At 39.6% G+C, this 25,636-nt stretch overlaps 1 protein-coding gene, 2 long non-coding RNA genes and 1 pseudogene across 3 annotated transcripts; 1 reads left to right on the top strand and 3 right to left on the bottom strand.

Annotated features, from left to right (window-relative positions):
- The first annotated feature begins 2,347 nt into the window (after nucleotides 1-2,347).
- Nucleotides 2,348-4,271, top strand: LOC114824981 (berberine bridge enzyme-like 17). Its single transcript, XM_070822740.1, has one exon. The coding sequence runs from the start codon at nucleotides 2,423-2,425 to the stop codon at nucleotides 4,016-4,018; it is 1,596 nt and encodes a 531-aa protein (XP_070678841.1). The 5' UTR covers nucleotides 2,348-2,422; the 3' UTR covers nucleotides 4,019-4,271.
- Nucleotides 4,272-5,378: 1,107 nt separating this feature from the next.
- On the bottom strand, nucleotides 5,379-7,976 carry LOC114824982 (uncharacterized). Its single transcript, XR_003773662.2, has 2 exons — nucleotides 7,227-7,976; nucleotides 5,379-6,044 (listed from the first exon to the last, which is right to left on the bottom strand). It is a non-coding gene; the product is annotated as an uncharacterized lncRNA (long non-coding RNA).
- A 2,209-nt stretch (nucleotides 7,977-10,185) lies between these two features.
- LOC114825164 (berberine bridge enzyme-like 8) lies at nucleotides 10,186-11,999 on the bottom strand (annotated as a pseudogene).
- Nucleotides 12,000-17,706: 5,707 nt separating this feature from the next.
- LOC139196549 (uncharacterized) lies at nucleotides 17,707-25,392 on the bottom strand. Its single transcript, XR_011581591.1, has 2 exons — nucleotides 25,277-25,392; nucleotides 17,707-17,874 (listed from the first exon to the last, which is right to left on the bottom strand). It is a non-coding gene; the product is annotated as an uncharacterized lncRNA (long non-coding RNA).
- Between the last annotated feature and the right edge of the window lie 244 nt (nucleotides 25,393-25,636).

Below are 25,636 nucleotides of genomic sequence, written 5' to 3'. Positions count from 1 at the left end.
TTTTTTGGGTGGGATATACTTGTATGTATGCTTGATTCGCATCATCGCATCAAAAACGTGCACCATTTTTCAAATCCGCGTTGACCCACGACTTAAATACTGGGCCTAAATACTGACACTTGCGTCTCCTTCCATAACATTCATTCATGCTCTTTGTGTTTGTGTAGAAGACAAATAATTTATGGCGAAACCGAAATTGCCCGTACCCTCTGGTATTATTCGATTAAAAGTTAGATTCCCTCAACAAACGAGTAACAGATAAACCTGAATTCTCCGCCACACATCAACTCCTTCGCTCAATGAAATTTGATTGATATTTTAACTGAAAATATGACTTTAGCTCTAAAATTTTAATTTTCTCTACATAAAACCTGAGATAAGTTTTTTTCTTGAATAAAACCATTGACTAGATTTCATATCAGCAAATTCATTAATTATGTTTGACTTCACAAATTAAAAAAATTCGGATGCCTAAAATACCCCTATTTGAATATTTTTATTTTTTTATAAACCCTATTTGAATGTTTGATATATAATTAATGCCATGCAGATGGATGATAAGAGAGAATTAATGATTTTACCAAAAAAAAAACAATAATGTTATAAATTCATTGCCTAATATATAATAACATAAAACAGGTCTAATATATGTTATTATACATGCTTAATTAAGTCAATAAAATTATATTTTACATATTAATGTAGGTAAATTATTTCCCTCTCTCTCTCTCTCTCTCTCTCACACACACACATATATAAATGCCTGATATATGTAAAATTCATGCAAAATAATTTCCCTACAAAAAAAAAAACATTTGATTCAAACAGTGCACCCACTATTAAAAATTTTAAATGTTAGATTGCTTAAAAAAAGAAAAATAATATACCCAGTGTATGTAAAATACATGAAAAATAATTTACCTACATAATAACAAACCCATATATGCAAAAAAACAATGTATCTACTAGTTTATTTTTACCTTTTTTTTTTAAAAAAAAATTCACAAGTTAATGTATCTACTTTTTCAATAGAATGTATATTGAACTAATTAGATTTGGATTAGGCGATTTCACATAAAAGAAGAAAAGAACTTCCTTATTTTTTTAAATTAAAAGCAAAAAAAACTTGAACTAATTGAATGTTGTTGACAAACAAAAGACAATAAATTAAAAGTCTACAAAAAAAAAACCGTAATAGTCATATTAATGTTGGTGGCATTAGGGGTGGGTTCGGTTTAAATCGGTTTGGTTTTTTGCCAAAATTGAAACGAAACTGAAATTTCGGTTCGGTTCATTTTTTTTGTTCGGTTTTTTTCCGGTTCGGTTTTTTCCTGTTTGGTTTCGGTTCGGTTTCTGTTTTTGTTTTGTTTTTTTCAAAAAATGAAAAACATTCAAATTTTAAATTTTAACATATGCAACACAATCATAACATAAGCATTCTTACTAAAATCAAAGACAATGAAAATAAACATTTAAAGTTGAACTAAAATCATCAATCAAGTATTCCAAAGTCCAAACTAACAACCTCACAGCACAAAAATCGTACAAATGACTTAGAAAAGTTAAATTGTATGATGTTGTTCAAAGATCAGGGTTGTTTGCTTGTAACTGCATGTTGACAACTTAATTAGTAAAAGTAATGCGTGTGTAGATTTATTTAGTGTGTGTTGGATTCTTTTCCATCACAAATTACCCAAGTAATCTACCCGAAATAAATGTTTATGGATTTTGTTACATGTTATATGAGAGTAGATTTGGAAAAGAAAGCCGGGGCAGAAGTAGACAGTGCTATGGAGATGGATGTAGATACTTCAGGAGGAGGTTTAGTTCCGGAACCTTATATAGGGGAGAAATAATAGGTTAGGGTTTAGAGTTTTTATAGGCATTTTTTTAAATATTTTGAGCTTAAAGTTTGGCAATACATTGGGTTTAGCACATTTTAACTTACAAATTGGGTTTAGAAAATAATACCCAAAACAAATAATTAAATAAAAAAATTAATTTAATTAATTCGGTTCGGTTCGGTTTCTAGATCACTAAAACCTAACCGAACCAAAAGAATTCGTTTCGGTTCGGTTTTTTCAATTCGGTTCGATTTTTTCGTTCGGTTCGGTTTTTTCGGTTTCGGTTCGGTTTGGTTTTCGGTTTTTTGAACCCACCCCTAGGTGGCATGGTGTTGTAAATAAATTTAAATGTATGGACATCTTTTATCTTACATGACATCAAATTCAAATTTTGATTTTGATTTAGATGTTTTAATACAGGTGGGTTTATGTCTAGAGTTCAACAGTTGTAAGGGGCTAAATCTAAAGCACCCATATTTTAATTACCATGCACAAACGGAGTCAAAGTTTGGTGCTTTGGCTTCTTTATAAATACTCCGAAGTCGTTTGTTTTGTCACACTGCCAGAAATCAACAATAATGAAGTTCCCAAGCTCTCCATTTCAACTCGCCATTCTCTCAATCCTTTCAGTCGTCACAGTTTCATGGGCAACTTCAGATCCACTTGTCAATATTGATGACTTTCTGCAATGCCTTTCTAAACAATCTCAGTCTACCAGCTCAATCCATGCAGGCATTTACACCCCTCAAAACACCTCGTTTCAATCTGTTCTGTCGGACCGTATTAAAAACCGCAGATTTTCTACATCCACAACTCCAAAACCTTTGGCCATTGTAGCAGCCAAGCACGAGTACCATGTTCAAGCAACTGTTCTATGTGCAAAACAGCAAGGATTGCAAATCAGAATCCGAAGTGGTGGCCATGATTACGAGGGTCTATCGTACGTGTCCCATGTACCCTTTATCATTCTTGACATGTTTCAACTCCAATCCATTAATGTTAATGTTGCGGAGAAGACCGCTTGGGTTCAGTCCGGAGCTACCCTTGGCCAAGTTTATTACAAAATTGCTGAGAAAAGCAACGTTCTAGGGTTTCCTGCTGGGGTTGGTCCAACTGTTGGTGCTGGTGGTCACTTTAGTGGCGGCGGGTATGGCTCTTTGATGCGTAAATATGGCCTTAGCATCGATAATATTATTGATGCTAAGATAGTTGTTGCAGATGGTAGAGTCCTTGATAGAAAATCAATGGGAGAAGATCTTTTCTGGGCTATTAGAGGAGGCGGTGGAGCTAGTTTCGGGGTCATTCTCTCGTGGAAGCTCAAGTTGGTTTCGGTTCCAGCTAAAGTGACTGTGTTCAACGTCTCAATAACCTTAGAGCAAGGGGCTACAGATGTCGTTTATAAATGGCAATACGCAGCACCCCTGCTGCCTAAAGACCTCTTCCTCAGAGTAAGGCCACTACAAGTGAACAGCACCGGGAGAAAGAAGACTGTGAAAGTATCATTCATTGGTCTTTTTTTGGGACGAACTAACAAGCTTCTTCCGTTGGTAAAGGAGCGCTTGCCCGAATTAGGTTTGCAACGAAGAGATTGTTTCGAAATGAGCTGGATTGAAAACATAGTGTTCTTTGCTGATTTCCCATTTGGAACTCCGATAACTACTCTTCTCAACAGGACAAATGGACAACCAAGCTTCTTCAAAGCCAAGTCTGACTATGTGACGAAACCGATTCCGAAACGAGTTATAGAATCCTTATGGAAGGAGATGATTAAGATAGACAATTTTTGGATGGACTGGAACCCTTACGGTGGAAGAATGGGCGAGATTCCTGAGTCGGCAACTCCGTCCCCTCACAGAGCTGGAAACCTATTTTTGATTCAATACTATGCGGTATGGGTAGAGGAAGGTGTTGAGGCAGCCAGCAAGTACCTTCAATTATCAAGAAAGTTGTTTGACCTGATGACTCCATATGTCTCCAAGAACCCAAGAGAGGCCTTCCAAAACTACCGGGATCTAGAAATTGGGGCTAATCTGGATAATCAGACTAACTTTCAGATTGCGAAGATTTATGGGAGCAAGTATTTTAAAGGTAATTTTGATAGACTGGTACGTGTGAAAACCATGGTTGATCCTCATAATTTTTTCAAGCATGAACAAAGTATCCCACCTGTTTAGCTACGAGAGAGAACGGAAGGTTTGACAATGAATTACATGCAGTATGGTCTATCACGTCATGCTCGATAATTACATTGATGTTTGTAATATTATTGATTTGATGTATTGTAAAGGAAGCCCCTGGTGTACAATTAGCTAGGAGTGGATTTGCTTAATTTATCTAAATTCTGTAGCCTATTGGGGCATGGTCTACTTTGACTTGGAGACCTCGTTTTGTCTCAAGAAAAAATAAAATGGATTCCATGATTGTTTAGCATTGGTCTTTTTCTTTTCCTTTTTTTTTTAACATGAGTTTCATAGTCCATCTAACAAAATAATTTTGTTAGGGCATCTCCAATGGATGACATGGTCTTCACCACGCGTTTATCAAATCGGAATGGAGGTAGAAGAAAGGGAATGAAATTTTTCTCCAAGTGATTCTGGCATTGACCAAATTTTGGGAATGAAAAAATTAGTAGGCTCCATCCAAAATCAATAATCGGATTCCTAATATCCCCAGAATCCAAATACTGACTTGAAGGTGGTAATTGAATTCTGAAAGAAAGCCAACATCTGGAATCAAACTTCTCTACCGAAATTGCCCTGCTTTTCCCATCTGCCTCCCATGATTCAACCATCCAAAGCACACACCCATCCCCACCCTTAACCAACGCAAACCACCACACCACCTTCCAGACTGCCAAGACCTATCACCCATTGGCGAAGCTACAGAGGGACCGCCCCTTCATTCGTCTGAAATCGCCACTGAAAGTCCGGATTATGCCCCTCAAATCTTTCGAACTTGCGAAACCGGGTATGCTGCTGCATTTATGGAAGGTTTGCTACTACCCTTCAACAATATGTCGCCCGTCGAATCTAGAAAGTTGAAGCTTAGACGGAGAGAATGAGAAATAGCTAGAGAGACTGAGAAAGAGAGAGAGGACATTCTATTAGCTGTTTTACTGACAAAAATCGACGACGACCCACCGCCTGATGAGCCGACATTATCACACCACTTGTTCGACTTTTCAATTAAATGATTGGTCCATCAGTATCAGCGTACTGAGATATTCATGTTTGAAAGTCTCACCACTGAAGCCTTCTCTTAGATTCCCAGAAAATGGATACCAAATTCTCGCGATCCAAATAGAAGGCTAACACGGCAACTGTGCTCCGGAAATCATATTACCACCTCAGGTTGTCGATAAGGCACCCGACGTAGGTTCCCACTTAGGACGCCATTGTATTGACGGCGGCAAGCGAGATAGTGTTGAACGGACAGAGAAAATGAAGTGAAAAGGAACTGGAAAAAAAAGGGTAAATTACACTTTACCACCTTCGGTTTTAAATCTATTGCAACCTTATACAACATCTTTAAAAATTTCACTTTCGTACCTCAAATACTATTTTATTTCAATATAATACAACCGTTACCGTTACATTTTCCATCCATTGGCCCGTTAAGAGCTGACGTGATTGCTAAATGTGTGTCACGTGGTAAAAAAAGAATTTTTTTATGCATTTAAAAATTACAATAATTTATCCTATTTAAAATTAAAAAAAAAAAAAATGGAACCCATAAATCCATTCCCCTGACCCACGTCCATCTCCTCCACTCTCTTCATCTCCCCTCCCATCCAAAAACCCACCCCATCCCAAGTTTTCTTCTCCACCCGAGGGGTTTGTTAACTGAAGATAGTGTTGCAGATGTCCCTGAAATTGTGGTTTCTAATGTTTGAACAAATTAAAGAACGAGAGGTAGTCGTTGACCACGACGCCAACGTTGGGGACGAATCGAAGAGGCCATCGGAGCCGTCGTGACCATCGAGGTCGATAGCAAAAGAGGCAAATCCGTAGCTCTCCGGCTCCTCCTACTTGGGCACGTCATCAATCACAATCACTACTACCTGATTCTTTGATTTCAGTTAGCCTCCGCGGTCCAGCAGCACATTACTCGACTTCACATTGTTGTGGATTAGCTGCGGCTCCAACCCTGAGTAACATGCACGCTTGGCTTGGAAAAGGCCAAATCTCAAAGCAGCAGCTTCTACAAAAAAAGAGTCAGCAACTTAACATCCTTTAAATTACAAGCACCTTCACAACTGGGTATAAAGAGAGGAAGAGAGGAAAAGAGGAAGAGAGAAAGAATTGGCTGCTGTTGCATCGTGAATTGAAAAGGAGAAAGGGGGAGAGAATACGGGAGTAAGAAGAGAGGGTACAGGAAGAGAGGGTATAGGAAGAGAGAGGGGGATGGGGGATGGGAGAAGGGGATGGCTGATGGCTGATGGGGGATGGGTTCAGGTGCGAAGAAGGGATGGGGACGAAGGGGACTTTTGGGTTTTTTTCTTTTTTTCCTTCAATTTATATATATATTTTAAATTTTTTATACGATATTTTAATTAGGTGCTAATCACAGTTGGAATTGTACTTCATGTTCTATGGTTTAAATCACAACTGTTGGATCAATAATGGTAAAATTAATAAATAAATAAATATAAGGTAAATTACACAAAACTACATCAATTATGAGTCGAACTACACAATTTCATACTTCATGTTTTAAACATTGCAATGTCATACCTCAACTTATAAATTTGTTACAATGTCAAACTTCTGTTAAATTTTCTATCAATTGACTGTTAAATGATGATGTAGTAGGAACGGACCCATCCTTTTCCAACTAGAAAAAAAAAACAATTAATTAATAATAAATTATTATTTTTATTTAACAATTAAATAAAAGAACTCTGTTCCTCAATTATTCTCTCCCCTCTCACTTGTCTCCCTCACTCTCTCTCTGCTCTCACTTGAAAAAAGGCAGCCATGGCCGAACCTCAGCACCAAGGGCGGAGTCAAGTACAATTGGTTCTTCAAGCTTAAAAATATTAATTTTTGAGTTAGTTTATAATTTTTATTTGTCATATTTCATTTAGGAAATGAAATTTTATTATTAATAAGGTTGTTTTTAAGAATAATAAGAACTAATAAATGTTAAATAAACTCATCACTTTAACTAATATTATATTTAATAGTAATAAATTAAAACTTTCATACCACAAATAGTTCCTTATTTTATTCAATGGAAAGTTTGAAGGCTAGAAACCTATAAAACATAGCATAAATTTCTTGCTTCAAATTACTACATTCAAGTTTTTACTATTATATAACTTTATGTAGAAAAAATAGGATTAAATTTTGATTTCGGACTAATAATATTAGGTTAGCCCACCAGTCGAATAATTTCTGACCACGCCATTGCTCAGCACACCTCCTAGCTTTGTTTCTCACTTGCAGAGAAACAAAGCCATCTAACCATCCAACAAGATCACCACCTGGAACTCCACCTCCATTGACCCGTGCACCTGGCTCGAGGCGAACCATTTTTTCGGTTCGATTTCAGGTCTGATCTGCCGAATCTGCAACACCAACTGGAGTTTGCAGACCTGAGCATGCAGAAGGTACAACAAACGACCTAACCCGGCCCGAATCAGAGGAATTTCTCGCAACACCAACCGGAGTTTGCTGAGGCTCCCTCCTCACCATCAACGACGTTTTTGAAACACCAACAAATGCACTGTAGAGAATCTTCGTCCTGTTATGTGACGGCGCGTCTTTGGGCGGGTCCAGAAAGAACCTCTCGAAGATCTTCAACCTCGCTTCCCACAACGCAATTGTCACCGGCGACTGGTACATTCCCGAAGAAAGGCTAATAGGCTTCCGAGTAGAACCGTTGGGCCCATCTTGGGCCAGAGGCGGGTTTTCTAAAGGGGAAGAGAGAGTGGCGAAGACGGGAATGGTAATGAGTGAATTGGGAGTTGCAGGAGTGGAAGAGAAGAAATGAGTGAGTGAGTGAGGAAGAGAGTTTCCCCGAGGACAAGGAAGAGACAATGGCGGTGGGTTTTGTTGTTGGGGCTGCGGGGGAGAATTGCAGAGGAAAAATGGTGGGGGAGGGTTTCTGGAACAGAAAGAGGGAAAAAGGGAGGGGGACGTATGGAGTGGGGATAAAGTAGGTGGTGGAGGTGGGTCCCGCAATTTGTTTAATAATTTTTTTAAATAAACTTTAACCTAAAGTTCTCAGTACAGTTTATTTTAACGAAAAATTATATTTTTACAGTAAAAAGTCAATCTTGATACTATTCATTTTACCATTTATTTTGTTTTTATCGTTAAAATTAAAGTTTTCAAACTATTTTAATTAATTTTCTTTTTTTTAAATGGTTATTAATATTTAATCAATTTTTTAATTCAATTGGGTGAGTATGTAGGTCCCGCACGTGTCATCTCATCATTTAACAATCAAAGTTAACATAAAATTTTACGGAAGTATGATATGGCAATGAATTCGTAAGATAAGGTATGACATTGTAATGTTTAAAACATTAAGTATGAGATTGTGGTTCGACACATATTTGAAGTAGTTTTGTATAATTTACATATAAATATATACAAATAAAAGCAACACACGTGAATTGCAAGGTCTCCACTGACAAAATCTGATAAAAAAATGAGGTTCACATGAGATAATTGATGAGAGAAACTTTCATAAAACAAGTTTATCATCGTCATGACGTCTTAAACCACTAATACAAATTATTTTCAAACAAATATGCATATACATTGTATTAGTGGCTTAGCACGTGAACGGTGAACCCGTTCACCAGGTAGAGGTAAATGTTTGGGGCCACAGGCTCGAAATTATTAAAGGAGTTGGGAGTTAAATAATTGAGGTTCAATCTATGGCAAGGGTTGAGATGGATGGGGAATAAGTAAGTGGCCACAGTTCCCGCATCGCTGACAACTTTTAAATTTTTTGGCACAAGGAGAATTCAAAATTTTAGGAGTAAAAGACCATAGGCCATACCAACCAACTGGGATTTTTCTTTTTCACCCCCCCAAAAAAAAAAAAAAAAAAAGGATCCAATTTAGATGCGTATATATTTCCTTGTAGATTAGATATCGATATTGATCACGGTGTCACTTCAGTTGAACCAAACTAAAAAAAAAAAAAAAAAAAAAAGGAATCCAATTTAGATGCGTATATATTTCCTTGTAGATTAGATATCGATATTGATCACGGTGTCACTTCAGTTGAACCAAACTACTCTATGTATACTATTTATCCCAAGATCAAGAGACAGAAGAAAATAGAAATGATCCATATATTAATATTGTCTTCTTAACAAAATGTGCAATTTAAAAGGTATGAGTCTCATAAAAAAGGTCAATATAATTAATAGTGGAATCATTCAATATAAATTGTATGTAATTTAATCAATATCAGTTGTATGTAATTCTCAAACAAAGTGATAGAAAAGGGGAGGCCTTCGCATTCCTAATCCGGTGGTTTTTTTTTTGGGGGGGGGGGGGTGGGCAGACTGTTTTGTTTGGCTCAGCTTGGCGAATCGCATCCCCATGCAACGACATTGTGCCCCCCCCCTCATGTTTACGATGTTAGACATGCTTTAACATGTCCTCTTTAGTGGGCCACGCACACGAAGATAACTCTATTGTCTCAAACTTAACCACATGTGTCATTCACTATGTGTGAAATTTTATGCAAAGGGGCATGATGTAATTAGTAATAGAATCGTTCAATATAAGTTGTATGTATAATTAATCAAGATACCAATGTGAGACATGCTACAACATGTTGATCAAAGCAAGTAGAAAAAGCCAATTAGTCCCTACTAAATTTTCAATGACGGAATGTCTTTAAATAAACAAGTAAATTTTTTAACAAGAGTTAGAAAAGTGAAATCCCAGAAAGCCTACTAATTTGTCAATTTTTGGAGAGATTTTTCTTGAAACTTGTAATAATTAAGTACTAACAAATTGCAATCTTGTAAGCAATATCTTTCTTCTTTTTTTATTTCTTTGGCTGATTAAAGATGTACATAACTAACCCCAAAGCAATAGAAAAAAAACATGCACAACAAGAAGCTAAATAATGACTGTATGGAAGTGGTGGGATACTTTGTTCATTCCTAAGAGCAACTCCAGCGGATGTTGGTTGCTCGGGCGATAGGGGAGGAGAAAGGGCCTGAGGGCCGGTGGGAGCAGCTCCAGCGGGGAAGGGCCCGAGTGAGGGTGGGAGGCCGAGCGAAGGGGGGGGGGAAGTCGACGGGCCTGTGGCCCGAGGGCTTTGTAATTGTTTTTTTTTTTTGTGTCAGAGAGAGAGAGGGGTTTTTTATTATTTAAACAAACAAAAAAAACTATTATTTTAATTGCTTATTGCCAGGGGGAGGGTTGCAAGGGTGGAGATGTAAATGGCAATTACTGTTCATTAATAGTAGTTACTATTCATTTAAGGCAGTTACTGTTTAATAGGGTGGATTGAATAGTGGATTGCCAGGGGGAAGGGCTCCATGGGTGGAATTGCTCTAAAGAAATTACCAGGATCGACCTTGGTCTTCACATTCACCAACCTATCAAAGTTATGCTTGAAGTACTTAATGCCAAAAACTCTCCCCTCCAAATAGCTTGCAATGCCATTAGCATTATGGTTGATCCCAATGTCAAGATCCTTGTAGCTGTAAAAGGATTTCCTTGGATTCTTGGAAACAAAAGGAGTCAAGTACATGTAGAGTTTTCTTGTCAGATCAATATAATGATCTGATGCCTCAGGCCCTTGTATGTTCCAGTTTGTTGCATACTGAACCATCCAGAGATTCCCAGCTCTATGAGGATATGGAGTTGCCGACGCCGATATCTCACTCATTTTTCCTTCGTGGGGGGTTGAAGGTCAACAATGGTGTCTCAAGCTCAATCATTTTCTAAAAAATCCACTTCAAACCAGTTTTTGGAATTGGTTTTTTGACATAGTCTGACTTTCTCTTGAAGTGTGTAAGCACTTGAGGTGTTCTTGAAAGCAAAGCTTCAGTTGCTGTCCCGGTTGGGAAGCTCGTCCAGAAAAGCACAGATTGAGCCCAGCTCATTTCATTGCAATCAGATTGCTTCATACCCAATTCAGGGAAGCTCTTGTCCATGATTGAGAGGAGCCTCTCAGAGTCTCCGAGAAACATGGCAATAAATGAAGCCCTAAGAGTCTTATTGTTTTCTCCACTACTATTTGAAGTAGTACCATTTACAATATCCATGATAAGCCTGATGAACAAGTCATTGTCAAGCTTATCCGCGATATATTGCCAACGATAGACAATGTCCGTTGCATTTTGTTCTAGGGTTCTCGGAACCTTTAAAACAGTAACTGTTTCTGGAACACGTACATGATTAAGTTTGTACGCGATCACAACTCCAAAGCTGGCTCCTCCGCCTCCTGTAATGGCCCAAAAAAGGTCTTCTCCCATTGATTTTCGGTCGAGAAGTTCACCATTCACATTTACAAGTTGTGCATCAACTATGTTGTCAACTGACAAGCCGTACTTTCCCATCATATTACCATATCCACCGCCACTGAAGTGGCCTCCAACACCAACTGTAGGGCAAACACCAGCAGGAAAGCCATGGATTTTGCTTTTCTCAGCAATTCTGTAGTAAAGTTCACCAAGAGTAGCCCCAGCCTGGACCCATGCAGTCTCGGATTTGATGTCTACGTGGATGGATCGAAGATTAAACATGTAAAGGATGAAGAATGGAAATTCAGCCACGTATGATAAACCCTCAAAATCATGGCCTCCACTTCTAATCTTCATTTGAAAGTTATGGATTTGGGCACAAACAACGGATATTTACACGTGGGACTCATGCAATGCAGTGAGGATGAGGAAGGGTTTTTGGGTTGTAGATGTGTTGAATCGGAGGTTTCAGATGTAAGATTCCAAAACGGATGAGTAGGAAGCATTGTTGGAAGTGTGAATTGCTGGGGCAATTGGGTGAGAGGGTTGGGAATGGTTTAGAAGGCAATGAACAAAGGTCTCATGATCAGCTGAAACTGCCCATGAAATAGATAGGAGCACTGATAAGTGACACATGGCAGTATTTCAATGGTAGCTGACATGTCAGAATTATATGGTTGGAGATGGGTGTAATTGGTTGTGGTTAGTTAGAATCTTAGAGATAAGAAAGGATAGTTTCGTAAGTAAAAGTGTGGGATGGTTATAAAAGCATTGTAAACAATATACATTTCATTCATTCAATACAATCAGTAGATTACTCTCTATTTCTCAAATACTTTTCTTCTTTTCTTCTTCCGAATCCTTTTCTTCCTTTTCATAGCTATGAATAGCTGGAGATACATATGTATCAGAGTCGTCGATCTGCTGTGGGCATGAAAAGCTGAAGATTCTGTAGTTTTGGATCTGAATACATGTCAATCTCAGGTGATATGTTTCATTTGGTGAATTTCTGGTTGAAGTTTTAGGGCACGAAGACATTTTCTTGTTGAATTGATGGATTGTTGGGGCACGAAGCCATTTTCTTGTTGAATTGATGAATTGTTGAGGCACAAAGCCATTTTTCTTGTTGGATTGTTAGGGCACAAAGCCATTTTTCTTGCTGAAGTCGTGAATCTTGTTAAATTTGTTTTGAGGCACGAAGCTATTTTTGGTTGTTCTTGAATACGAAGCCATTCTCTGGTGTTCTGCAATTCTTAGGTTTTCAATTGGTGTTATCTCTGTGCAATCCTTTGATCTGTAAATCATGACTGTTCCTGGTGTGAAAATTGAGGGATTTTTGGGGATGTTGATGATTAAATTGAATGATCGAAATTTTTCTAAATGGGCTTTTCAGTTTAAATCCGTTTTGAAAGGGTATAAGTTGTTTGATCACTTTGACGGTTCTGCTGTGTGTCATTCAAAATATGTTGTTCATCCGGAAAATGGGGTTACTACAACAATTAATGAAGCTTTCTTGGAGTGGGAATCTGTTGATATGGCATTGTTAAGTTTACTTCTTGCTACCTTGTCTGATGAAGCAATTGAGCATGTTATTGGATGCAGAACTGCACATGATGCTTGGTTTAACTTACAAGATAGGTATGCATCAGTTTCCAAGGCTAGAGTTAATACTCTTAAGACTGAGTTTCACACTGTGCAGAAAGGAGGTGATTCCATAGATCAATTCTTGTCAAAGCTTAAGGTCATTAAAGAACAATTACTTAATGCTGGAGAGATTGTTTCGGATAATGACTTTGTCTTGGCTGCTTTATCTGGGTTGCCTAGAGAATACTTTACCATCAGGACAATGATTCTTACTTGGGATACTTCTATCACACTAAGAGAATTTCGTGAGCAGTTGTTATGTGCTGAAAGAGAAGCTGAGTCTCTTTTGACTACTATGCCTCATAATTTCACGGGTTTGTATATGCAAGGATCATCACAAGGTTCATCTCAGGGGTCTTCTAGTAACTCTGGTGGGATTCCATGTACAACTGGCGGTGTTTTAACTCAAATGCCAAGTGGGTCTTCATCATTTGGAATGCAAGCTTCTGGTTTTTCCCAAGGAACTGTTTCAAATAGTGGTTCTTTGCCATTTACACCGGTTTCAATACCGGCTTCTTCTACTATGCCACTACTGTATCCTCAAGTTCCTGGCCATCAGTTTCCTTCCTCATCAGCTTCTTTCTCGAGCTATTCTGAGTTTCCGAATGCATATGGTTTTGTGGGAAATGTTGCTGCACCAAGGCAGTTTTCTAATACCAATGGTGGTCCGCGGTCTTTCAGGCCTAATAATAATGGTAATGGGAATGGTAATTTTTGATCCTCACAAGGTGGGAATCATACAAGTCATGGCAGATGCCAATCTTTTGGTAACAGGCAGAATAATGGCAACTGGAATTCTTGGTCAGGTAACACTGAAACAAGGTCACATATTGTCCCCGAGTGTCAGATTTTCTTCAAAAGAGGTCATACCACTCCAAATTGCTGGAAAAGGTCTACAACTCCTAACTCGAGTGGTACAGTAGTTGAATGTCAGATCTGTGGGAAGAAGGGTCACAATGCTTTGGACTGCTATCATCGGAACAATTTTTCTTATCAAGGCAGTGTACCATCAGAGTCACTCACTGCCATGCAAGCATAAGTCCAACCAACTTACTTGCCCAGTGATTCTTGGATTGTGGACACAGGTGCATCACATCACATGACTGCAGATGTGAATGCTCTTCAGCAAGTCAATGCATACGAGGGTACTGATCGAATTACAATTGGCAATAGGGGGTTTGCCTATTCGTCACATTGGATCTACAAAATTGCACACATTACCTCAATCTTTAATTCTGCGAAATGTGTTACATGTGCCTACTATTGAAGTAAATCTGTTATCAGTTAAACAACTTTGTAAAGATAATTCCTGTTGGTTCATATGTGATGAAAATGATTTCTTTGTGCATGACAAGGTAACCAAGGCTGTGCTGTACCAAGGAAGGAGCAATGATGGAAAGTTGTTTAAGATTCTTACCAGGTTGATTACAGATGCTATAGTGGAGTCTCAGAATAAGCTCACTGGATTACTTGGTCAGAAAGTCAAGCATGTGAGTTGGCATCAACGGTGTGGACATCCGAGCAATGAAGTGTTGTCTACAATGTTGAAGCTCTCTCAGATAACTAGTAGTGTAGATGATACATAACATATGTGTTCTTTTTGTATTTCAGGAAAGATGACTCGATTACCTTTTGTAGATAAGAAAAAAAATCTGTATTTCCCTTTCAAAAGATTCATTATGACCTTTGGGGGCCTTCACCTACAAAATCCATTGAAGGTTTCCGATATTATGTCAGTTTTGTACATGACTTTTCTAGATATGTTTGGATATTCCCATTAGTTAATAAATCAGAAGTCTTTGATGTCTTTCTCAAGTTTTATAGTGTTGTATACTCAGTTTAATGTTGGTATTAAGTGCATTCAAACTGATGAAGGAGAAGAGTATATAAGTAAGAGATTTCAGAATTTTTTTGTCTCAAAAGGGTATTATTCATCAAGTTTCTTGTCCATATACCCCTCAGCAAAATGGAGTTGCTGAGAGGAAACATAGATATATTGTAGAAACAGCCATAACACTCATGACAGTTGCTGGTTTGTCTCAAGAGTTGTGGTTTCATGCATGTGCTCATTCTGTTTTTTTAATCAACAGGATGCCATGTAAGATTTTACATTTGAATTCTCCATATCAGATATTATTTGGTGATGCTCCTAGGCTGCAAGAGTTGAAAGTCTTTGGCAGTGCAGTCTATCCATATATTAAACCATACAATGAAAACAAGTTACAACCAAGAGCAGTGTTATGTGTTTTTCTTGGCTACACACATGGATACAAAGGGGTTATATGCTATCATCCACAGTCTAGAAAGTTGATTATTTCTAGACATGTTATTCACAATGAGGATGTGTTTCCTTGCAAGATCAATTTTGCAATGTTCACATATCAATCTCAGGGTTTGTCTTTTACTCAGGAAGCTCATAGTCGTAGATCATCTGCCCCATTTGTTCTTCCAGTACTTTCTTCACCTGCTATCACCATATCTGATATTGTGCCTATGTCTCCTAGTACTGAGGTGCAATTGTCTGGTTCTGAGTTTCCTGTTCCAGTGGTACCGTCACACTTTCAGGGTTCCAGCACTACATTTGATAGCTCTACATCATCTACACAATCTGAAACAACTCTCCTAGCTCCACAAACAGCCTCTGTGTTACCTGTCATTCATCCTGCACAATTGGAGGTAATTCTTCCCTTTGATCCATCTACTCTTGATAATATCTCACACTGTGATCCTCCTCCTCACAGGATGCAAACCAAGTTGCAAACTGGTGCCATTTCTAGAAAAGACTACTCTAGTTATATTGCATCTTTGCCTGAATTGTCCACTTTGAGACTGGATGATATGGATACATGTCACAATGGTTTTTCTCTTATGGCTCATATTACTGATAGTGCTGAACCAACATCCTTTCGAACTGCTGGAACAAACACACACCTGCAAAATGCAATGCAAGAGGAGTATGATGCCCTTCAAAGTCAAGGAACTTGGCATTTAGTGCCTCCACCTATTCACAGGGCAGTTATTGGAAGTAAGTGGGTGTACAAACTAAAGAAGAATCCAGATGGTTCGATTTCAAGATATAAGGCGCGTTTGGTGGCTCATAGGTATTCTCAGGAACATGGTTTGGATTATTTTGAAACTTTTAGTCCTGTAGTTCACCATACTACGGTGAGACTCATTCTTTCTTTTGCAGCCCAACACAAGTGGGAATTGAGACAACTTGATATTAAAAATGCATTTTTGCATGGTGACTTGGAAGAAGAGGTCTATATGCACCAACCATAAGGATTTATTGATCCTCAGTATCCTAATCACGTTTGCAAGTTGGTTAAGTCTCTCTATGGCCTTAAACAGGCACCTCGAGCATGGAATGCCGAGTTCATTGGCTATCTACCTGCTATGGGGTTCACCATGTCACAATCTAATACTAGTCTATTTGTGAAATATGATGGTGTGGATGTTATTGCTTTATTACTTTATGTTGATGATATCATTCTAACCGGTTCTAATACAACAAAGATTCAAGCAGTTGTTATAGAATTGGGGGATGTGTTTGATCTCAAAGATATGGGCAGATTATCGTATTTTTTGGGACTGCAGATTACATATAAATCAAATGGAGATATTTTTCTCAGTCAAACTAAATATGCCAAAGATTTACTTCACAAGGCCAGCATGGATAATTGCAAATCTGTGAATACACCATGTCGACCTCATTCTCAGTTTCTTGATTCAGAGGGCATTCCCTTACCTGATCCAACACTCTATCACAGTATAGTCGGAGCCTTACAATATCTTACATTCACACGACCCGATTTGGCATATGCTGTTAATATTGCGTGTTAATATATGCATACTCCCACTGAAGTGCACTATGATCTGGTCAAAAGGATTTTACGCTATGTGCAAAGTTCGCTTGAATATGGACTCACTTATTCATCATCCAGTGATCCGTCTCTTGTTGCCTTCTCAGATTCTGATTGGGCAGCTGATCCTAATACCAAGAGATCCGTTACTGGTTTTGTTGTTTATCTTGGTTCTAATCCAATCTCATGGCAGTCTAAGAAGCAAGCTTCTGTTTCCTGAAGTTCAATTGAAGCCGAGTATAAGTCTCTTGCTCATTGTGCTGCTGATATTACATGGATTCGGAATCTATTGAAGGATTTGCATAAGTTTTTGCCTGACCCTCCTTTTATACACTATGATAACTTGTTTGCCATTGCTCTCTGTTCCAATCTTGTATTTCACACCAGAATCAAACACCTTGATACTGATTTCTACTTTGTTCGGGAAAAAGTTCAGCAGAAGAACATCCTGGTTCAGTATGTACCCACTGAGGAGCAGACAGCTGATATTTTAACCAAAGGTTTACATAGTCCAGTGTTTTTCAAACATTGTTGCAATCTTAGGCTTAGAACCCTAGCCAAGATTGAGGGGGGATGATAAGTGACACATGGCAATATTTCAATGGTAGCTGACATGTCAGAATTGTATGGTTGGAGATGGGTGTAATTGGTTGTGGTTAGTTAGAATCTTAGAGATAAGAAAGGGTAGTTTCGTAAGTAAAAGTGTGGGATGGTTATAAAAGCATTGTAAACAATATACATTTCATTCATTCAATGCAATCAGTAGATTACTTTCTATTTCTCAAATACTTTTCTTCTTTTCTTCTTCCAAATCCTTTTCTTCCTTTTCATAGCTATGAATAGCTAGAGATACATATGTTATCAAGCACAAGAACTGAAAGTTGTAAGATATGGGGAAGCCTTGGAATTGCCATTTGTAGCATATATTTTGATTGGAAATTGTTCTTGGTTTGTATGTATATATGATCTATCTCTAAATGTGGGTTTTATAAAGGATATGGGTTTGAGCGAGACAATTTCCAAATTAAGAATACATTAGGCAGGAATTATGCACAAGTCACCTCCCCCTTTTGACCTGTAGAAAATTCAAAGCAAAAAATAAATATTTATTTATTTCTATGATAATATGGGTACATCTACATCTATGGCGGTATAACTTGCAGCTACATCTACATATATGCAAAATATTATATGTTTGCACATGCTTTTGTTATTTTGGAGGAAAATAAGTGGCATGTGGAAGGGTTAGATTTCATGGTAAGGAAATAGCTAGGGCTGTGCAGATTTGCGCGCTTTCCTTTGGCATATTTTGATGGAAACTCCAAGCTTAACTGTCTTTATTTTCTTGTTGCTTTTCCTTTGTCTTGGATGAATGTCCATCTTGGTTTTTCCTACCGGTCCATGCCTGAATTTATAGAGACCACACCGGACCCGTTTTAAAATGCAACGAGGCAGGCTGGGGCAGGTATATGAATTCTGAGATTTGGAACTGGACTTAACTTGGCCTATTTTTCACAAGTCCAATTACCACTGTAAGTCAGTACAAGGCGTTTGTAGGAATCGCAGCCTTCTCCCAGTTCTCAGAGAGGAGAATACATGTTTCATAAATTGCCAACAGAAGATTCAAATCCAATTTGCATGAAACATTCTGTTAGGAATGTCTGTACTACAAGATAGAGAATGCTCAAGGTAAAGTAGAAAATGGACACCAAGAATTTATGTGGTTCGGCAATTTATGCCTACGTCCACTAAACAAGGATCAATCTTCACTATGGACACCAAAAATTTATGTGGTTCGGCAATTTATTCCTACGTCCACTAAACAAGGATCAATCTTCACTATATGAAAAATATGAGTACAACAAGATTAGTCTTACCAAGCCAAAGACAAGGCTTGATGGATACAAGAAAGTATAACACACACTTTCTATCACTCTAAACTTCACTCACAATGTGTAGTGGAACACTCTCACTCTCACTCTTGGAGTGGAACTCTAGCTTTGGACTTGATCCTTTGCTACTCAATCTTGGTTCTTAATTGGTTACTTCACTACAACATCACACCCATATTTATAGGTGAGGGTTTGGCATTCTACTAGTTTCTATTGTATTCTTCAAACCTCTAGCATAGATAATTATAGACTAGCCACAAAATTGTAGCTTCTAAATCTTTCCATTTGCAACTAAGGAAGCTAGTACTCTTTAACTTCTTCCATCAACTTAATAACATGCTAGAATTGTCTAGCATGCTCTAGCCACCTCACTTGCTTACTAAAATAATCTAGAACATTCATCATGGGCTGGACCATATACCAACAATCTCCCCCTCCAGTCCATGAGGGAGGAATTCCAATCATGACTCCAAGTTACCTGGAGTCCATCCCAACAGCCTTAATGCAGAATTCCAACTTTGATTTTGTGACTACCTTTGTCAACATGTCTGAAGAATTATTATCGGTATGAATATTCTTCAGCTGTAGTAACTTGTTCTCGATAGCATCTCTAATCCAGTGATAACGAATATCAATATGCTTAGTGCGTGAATTATATGTAGTGTTCTTGCTCAAATCCAGAGCACTCTGACTATCACAATAAACGCCATAATCACTTTGCTTCAAACCCAACTTTTGGAGAAACCGCTTCAGCCACAACAACTCCTTGCATGCTTTTGTAGCGGCTATGTATTCAGCCTCGGTTGTGGACAAAGCAACACACTTTTGTAACTTGGATTGCCAAGACACGGCTCCCCCTACAAAAGTAAACAAGTACCTAGACGTAGATTTTCTACCATCCAGGTCACCTCCCATGTCAGCATCTGTAAATCCTTCCAAGATTGGTTTGGAACCGCCAAAGCACAAGCACATCTTAGAAGTCCCCTTCAAATATCTAAGAATCCATTTAACAGCTTCCTAGTGGTCCTTCCCTGGATTAGAGAGAAACCTGCTCACCACACTTACTGCATGAGCAATATCTGGTCGTGTGCACACCATTGCATACATGATACTTCCTACTACTGAAGAATAGGGAACAACTGCCATTTTCTCCTTTTCTTCATATGTTTTTGGACACGACTCTTTGCTCAACTTGATATGATTGGCTAAAGGTGAGCTTATCGATTTGGCTGCTTTCATGTTGAACCTTTCAAGCACCCGTTCAACATACTTTTCTTGTGACAGCCACAACTTCTTGGATTTTCTGTCACGAATTATCTCCATGCCCAAAATCTGCTTGGCTGGCCCTAAGTCCTTCATGTCAAAGGACTTAGATAATTCTTATTTGCTTTCCGAATAAATAATGCTCACAAGAGTTTAATGACGTACCTTTGGTAAATGGAATGTGAGACTTCTTTGCCAAAACTTGTAGGCCTTTCTCACTCATGTGGCCTAGCCTCTTATACCACAAGTCTAGAAATAAGTCCTCCACAGCATTCAACTCACCTTTTAAAACTTTGGCATTTGACCGGTACAATGTACAACAAAGTCGTGCTCTTGCTACCACCATTAAACCTTTAGTAAGCTTCAATTTTCCTTCGCCAATATGATGATAATAACCTTGTCGATCAAGGGTACCGATGGATATCAGATTGAGACGTATATCAGGAATATGTCTCACATATTTCAACATCAACTGGCAACCGAGATTAGTTCTTAGGCAAATATCACCAATTCCAAGTATTTTGGAATAACTTTCATTCCCCATCCTCACTATGCCAAAGTCACATTCTTTGTATGTACTAAAGAACTCCCGTTTGGACGTAGCATGGAAGGAAGCTCCATTGTCAAAGATCCATTCAGTGTCTCTATCAGAGTTGCCCGTATGCAGACATTCACCAACAGATAATATTTCTGGTACATCACCACATATGACAGCGATGGTATTACCAGTATCATCTTTCTTCTGATTGTTTCCTTTCCTTTGCTCTCTCTTCCAAACTCGACAATTTTTCTTCATATGGCATTCTTTGCCACAATGGTGGCATGCACCCCTGAACCTTGACTTGGATCGGCTAGTACTCCTGCCATGGCCTCTAGGCCCTCTACTCTTGCTTCTTCCGCGGTTCTCTGTGACAAATATTTAGCTGCTATATGTGCCTAAAGTCTTTCTCCTTGTTTCTTCATTGAGCAAGCTATTTTTAAAATTATCAAGAGTAAGAACACCATTAGAAGCAGAGTTACTTATACTTACCACAAAGGTCTCCCAACTGTCTGGCAAGGATCCAAGTAACAAGAGCGCTTGTAGCTCGTCTTCAATCGTCATTTTCATAGTAGCCAACTGGTTGATGACATTTTGGAATTTGTTCAAGTGTTCTGCTACACTTAAACCATCCTTGTACTTCACATTGATGAGCTCTTTGATCAAGAATGCTTTCTTGGCTGGGGTCTTCTTCTCGAACAAGGACTCAAGCTTTGTCCAAAACTCGCGGGCATTGGTTTCATTAGATACATGGTGAAAAACACTATCGTCCACCCATTGTCTAATTGTGCCAATAGCCTTGTGATTCATCTTCTTCCACTCGGCATCGGACATGCTCTCGGGCTTAGCGGCATCTCCTTCAATTGGCTCATGCAGATCCTTGCAATAGAGAATGTCCTCCATCCTTGGCTTCCATGTTACCCAATTGGAGTTGGTGAGTTTGATTATAATGCCACTTCCTTCCATCTCGTAGTACGAGCCAACCGGGCTCTGATACCACTTGTTAGGAATCTCGGTACTACAAGATAGAGAATACTCAAGGTGTTGGTACCATATATTGGGCCTCGTATATTTGGGCCTTGGGCCTTGTATTTAGGCCTCACACTAAAGCCCATACTTTGTAAAAGAGGAGGAGCCCCTTATTCTATAAAAGGGGACTCCTCCCCTCATTCTAAGGGAGGCAAAAGAGCCAAGCCTAAGAAGGCTAAGAGAAGCTATCATTACATTCAGGAGAGACCTCACACCACCGAGGCTCTCCTCTCCCTTCTCTTCTTTCTCCTCCGGGGGACTTCCCCCAAACACTTGTATCCATACAATTACAGAGAAACAGAATCAACTACAGTGTGGACGTAGCCCAAACATTGGGGTGAACCACGATAAAATCCTTGTGTTCTTCGTGTTCTTGAGCGTTTGTGCAGAATTCAAGGTCGGATTTACGTTGTTCCAAGACCTCCGGTTTTGTGCATCAACATTTGGCGCCGTCTGTGGGAAACGACACAAAAAGCTATGTCGGTTCTCTTCCTCAATTTTTCATTTTCACCACCGTGAATCTGCACCACTCGCAGAAAAAAAACCCACAAACACTCTACCTTTCTCTCATCCTCGGAATTCATCAGATCTTTGCCGTAGATATGCTCAGATCACTAACCCACTCATCCAAAACTTCAAAATCTGACTGAACAAAAAGGGGCAGATTGTGTACCGTTGCTCCAAAATGGGCCTTAATACCAGGCCAAGCTCCCGGAGCTCCAGGCCCAACTCGCCACCTCCACCCTCTTCTCTCTCGACCCTCCACAGCCGCCACAGCAGCTTCGACCTGGGCTGCGACACTGGGTTTTCTGGGCTCTTTTCAGGGAAATCAGCTTTCCAATTCTTCTGTTCTGATGGGTTCCAAATCCAGAGGCTCCCTACTACACAAACACAACATGTTGGGCAATCCATGAGCACCAAAACTGCATGAAGTATGGAAGACCAGCCTCTGCTCCTTTTTCAGGCGTGAGGCCAAAACCTGTGGCCACGGAAGCGAGTGCCGCTACGCGCACGGCAAGGTTCGCCGCACCATTAGGTCCACTGCCAGCTCCGACCGCGCTAGGTTGAGCTCTCAGATAGGAGGCGGGGTGACGTACTCGACGAGGCTGAGTACAGAGGATCAGGACTGTTCTAGAATGAAGATAGTATCAGCGGAGGCGGTGGCCGAAATGGCGGAGATGGCTGCGGAGGGGAGGCCGTTTCCTTCAGCTTCTTCCTGTTCTCGTCGCTGGTGGCGCATGGACTGAAGCTGGCGATCAACCTGCTCAACAGCAAGGACGTCGACGAGGCGTTCCGGGGCTCCAGGACTAGGTCGGGGTCCGAGTTGCCACGTGCCTACGAAGAGTTGGTGGAGCTTCGAAGAGTCTGATTGAGGATGAAGCTGAGCTCAGTGACTGGGTCAGCGAGTTAAAGAGTGACTCGCGCGGCGAACCGGAGGGCCGTAGGGGGACGGTCAGAGAGAGAGGCACTGTGATTTTTTTTCTCAGAGAGAGTGGGAAACAGAAAGAATCAACTCAATTGGAGTCATCCACTAGAAGGCAGCAATCATCCACTAAACCTGTAAAAAGAGAAAGTGGAACAGGTTTGGTGGGAAAAATCCCACTGGTGTCGGCCATAGCACCAGGAAAAGAAAGAAGAAAAAGAAAAAGAAAAAAAAAAGAAAAAAGAAAAAGAAAGAAAAAGAAAAAGAAAAGAAAAGAAAAAAAAAAGAAAAAGAAAAGAATAAAAAAGAAAGTGGGGAACAGAAATTTAGTGGGATAGTCCCGCTATCATCACTATGTCTCCACCATGCCTCCACCGAAAACAGGGATAATATTCTTTTCCTTTAAATATTTTATTATTTTTACGCATGATGATTATAATTATTATAAAATAATGATTATATTATTTCTATATCATGATGACTCATGATTAAATAATATGATTATTATTTTTTATATTACATGATTAATACCACGTTATTGATTTATACAATCAGACTTATGCTGTCATTTATTGTCAGGAATTATCGAGCAACCAGCTCTACTGATCAACATTGATCTCTTACCCAACCAGGACATCCATTTGCTTGGACACCCATGGGCTCAGACACCATTCATTTTGGGCACTTACAAAATCAGACCCAACTTACAGACCCTAGTCAGGTCGAGAATCAACTCATACTGAGTGCACATTGACATAAAGTACGTACTTGCAACCAGGAATGCCACGAGTCGAGCCGCCTTGCTGCGAGCGTAGCCTCTTACTGAGCAACCTGGCAATGGGCATCAACTCCGGCCGAGCAACCTTTCGCCGCGAGCATAAGCCTCTAGCCAAGCAACCTTGCAATGAGCATCGACTCCAGCCGAGCAACCTCTCGCTGCGAGCATAAGCCTCTAACCAAGCAAGTTCTCACCGCGAGCGTAAGCCTCTAACCAAGCAGCCTCGCAACGGGCATCACCTCCGGCCGGGCAACCTCGTAACGTGTGCTACCTCTAGCTGAGTATTACTTTATGTTAAGCGTTGCTTCATGTTGAGCACTGGTTCTGGACAACATCTAGTCACTTCGGCCCACACATGGACTGAATTTGAAGTCTCCAGCCAAAAGACTCTCTTGACTGAAGACTTGGGGGACTCCTGTTGGTACCATATATTGGGCCTCGTATATTTGGGCCTTGGGCCTTGTATTTGGGCCTCACACTAAAGCCCATACTTTGTAAAAGAGGAGGAGCCCCTTATTCTATAAAAGGGGACTCCTCCCCTCATTCTAAGGGAGGCAAAAGAGCCAAGCCTAAGAAGGCTAAGAGAAGCTATCATTACATTCAGGAGAGACCTCACACTACCGAGGCTCTCCTCTCCCTTCTCTTCTTTCTCCTCCGGGGGACTTCCCCCAAACACTTGTATCCATACAATTACAGAGAAACAGAATCAACTACAGTGTGGACGTAGCCCAAACATTGGGGTGAACCACGATAAAATCCTTGTGTTCTTTGTGTTCTTCGTGTTCTTGAGCGTTTGTGCAGAATTCACGGTCGGATTTACGTTGTTCCAAGACCTCCGGTTTTGTGCATCAACACAAGGTAAAGTAGAAAATGGACACCAAGAATTTATGTGGTTCGGCAATTTATGCCTACGTCCACTAAACAAATGATCAATCTTCACTATATGAAAAATATGAGTACAACAAGAGTAGTCTTACCAAGCCAAAGACAAGGCTTGATGGATACAAGAAAGTATGACACACACTTTCTATCACTCTAAACTTCACTCACAATGTGTAGTGGAACACTTTTACTCTCACTCTTGGAGTGGAACTCTAGCTTTGGACTTGATCCTTTGCTACTCACACTTGGTTCTTAATTGGTTACTTCACTACAACATCACACCCATATTTATAGGTGAGGGTTTGGCATTCTACTAGTTTCTATTGTATTCTTCAATCCTCTAGCATAGATAATTATAGACTAGCAACAAAATTGTAGCTTCTAGATCTTTCCATTTGCAACTAAGGAAGCTAGTACTCTCTAACTTCTTCCATCAACTTAATAACATGCTAGAATTGTCTAGCATGCTCCAGCCACCTCACTTGCTTACTAGAATAATCTAGAACATTCATCATGGGCTGGACCATATACCAACACATTCCACTAATCAACCAAATATAATCTCAATAATACCCAACAGAAGATTCAAATTCAATTCAACAAAAGATCTGAAATTGAAACAGAACAGAGGTCAAGATTCAAGAAACCAACAAAATCCCTAAAACATAATACCTCGAAACTGAAAATGACCGTCAACAGAGCTCGGATTCCCTGCAAATATGAGTCTGAGTCAGATGGAGGACATGACTGATTCATCGTTTCAAGTTGTTCGACTTCATCGTTCGTCCCCTCAAGTTCAACAGAGAGAGAGATTGACTTTGTCGTTCGTCCCTTCGAGTTCGACAGAAAAACCAAGAATCGAAAGGGATGAGAGTCAGCCTGGACTCTGGAAGAGAGAGATCGAGATACGAGAGGGAGGATTGAGGAGAGAAGATTCAGTCTGAGTCTGGGAGAGTCCTCAAGATAGTGAACTAACTGAGGTTTTCTTTAAAGCTCAAAGCCCGTGAAACACGTTGCTTAAAACTCAAAGCC

This window comes from Malus domestica, chromosome 05, assembly GCF_042453785.1.
Source record: "Malus domestica chromosome 05, GDT2T_hap1".
Taxonomy (NCBI): Eukaryota; Viridiplantae; Streptophyta; class Magnoliopsida; order Rosales; family Rosaceae; genus Malus; species Malus domestica.
Note: the sequence above shows the minus strand (reverse complement) of the source record. Positions and strands in the feature narration are given on the sequence as shown.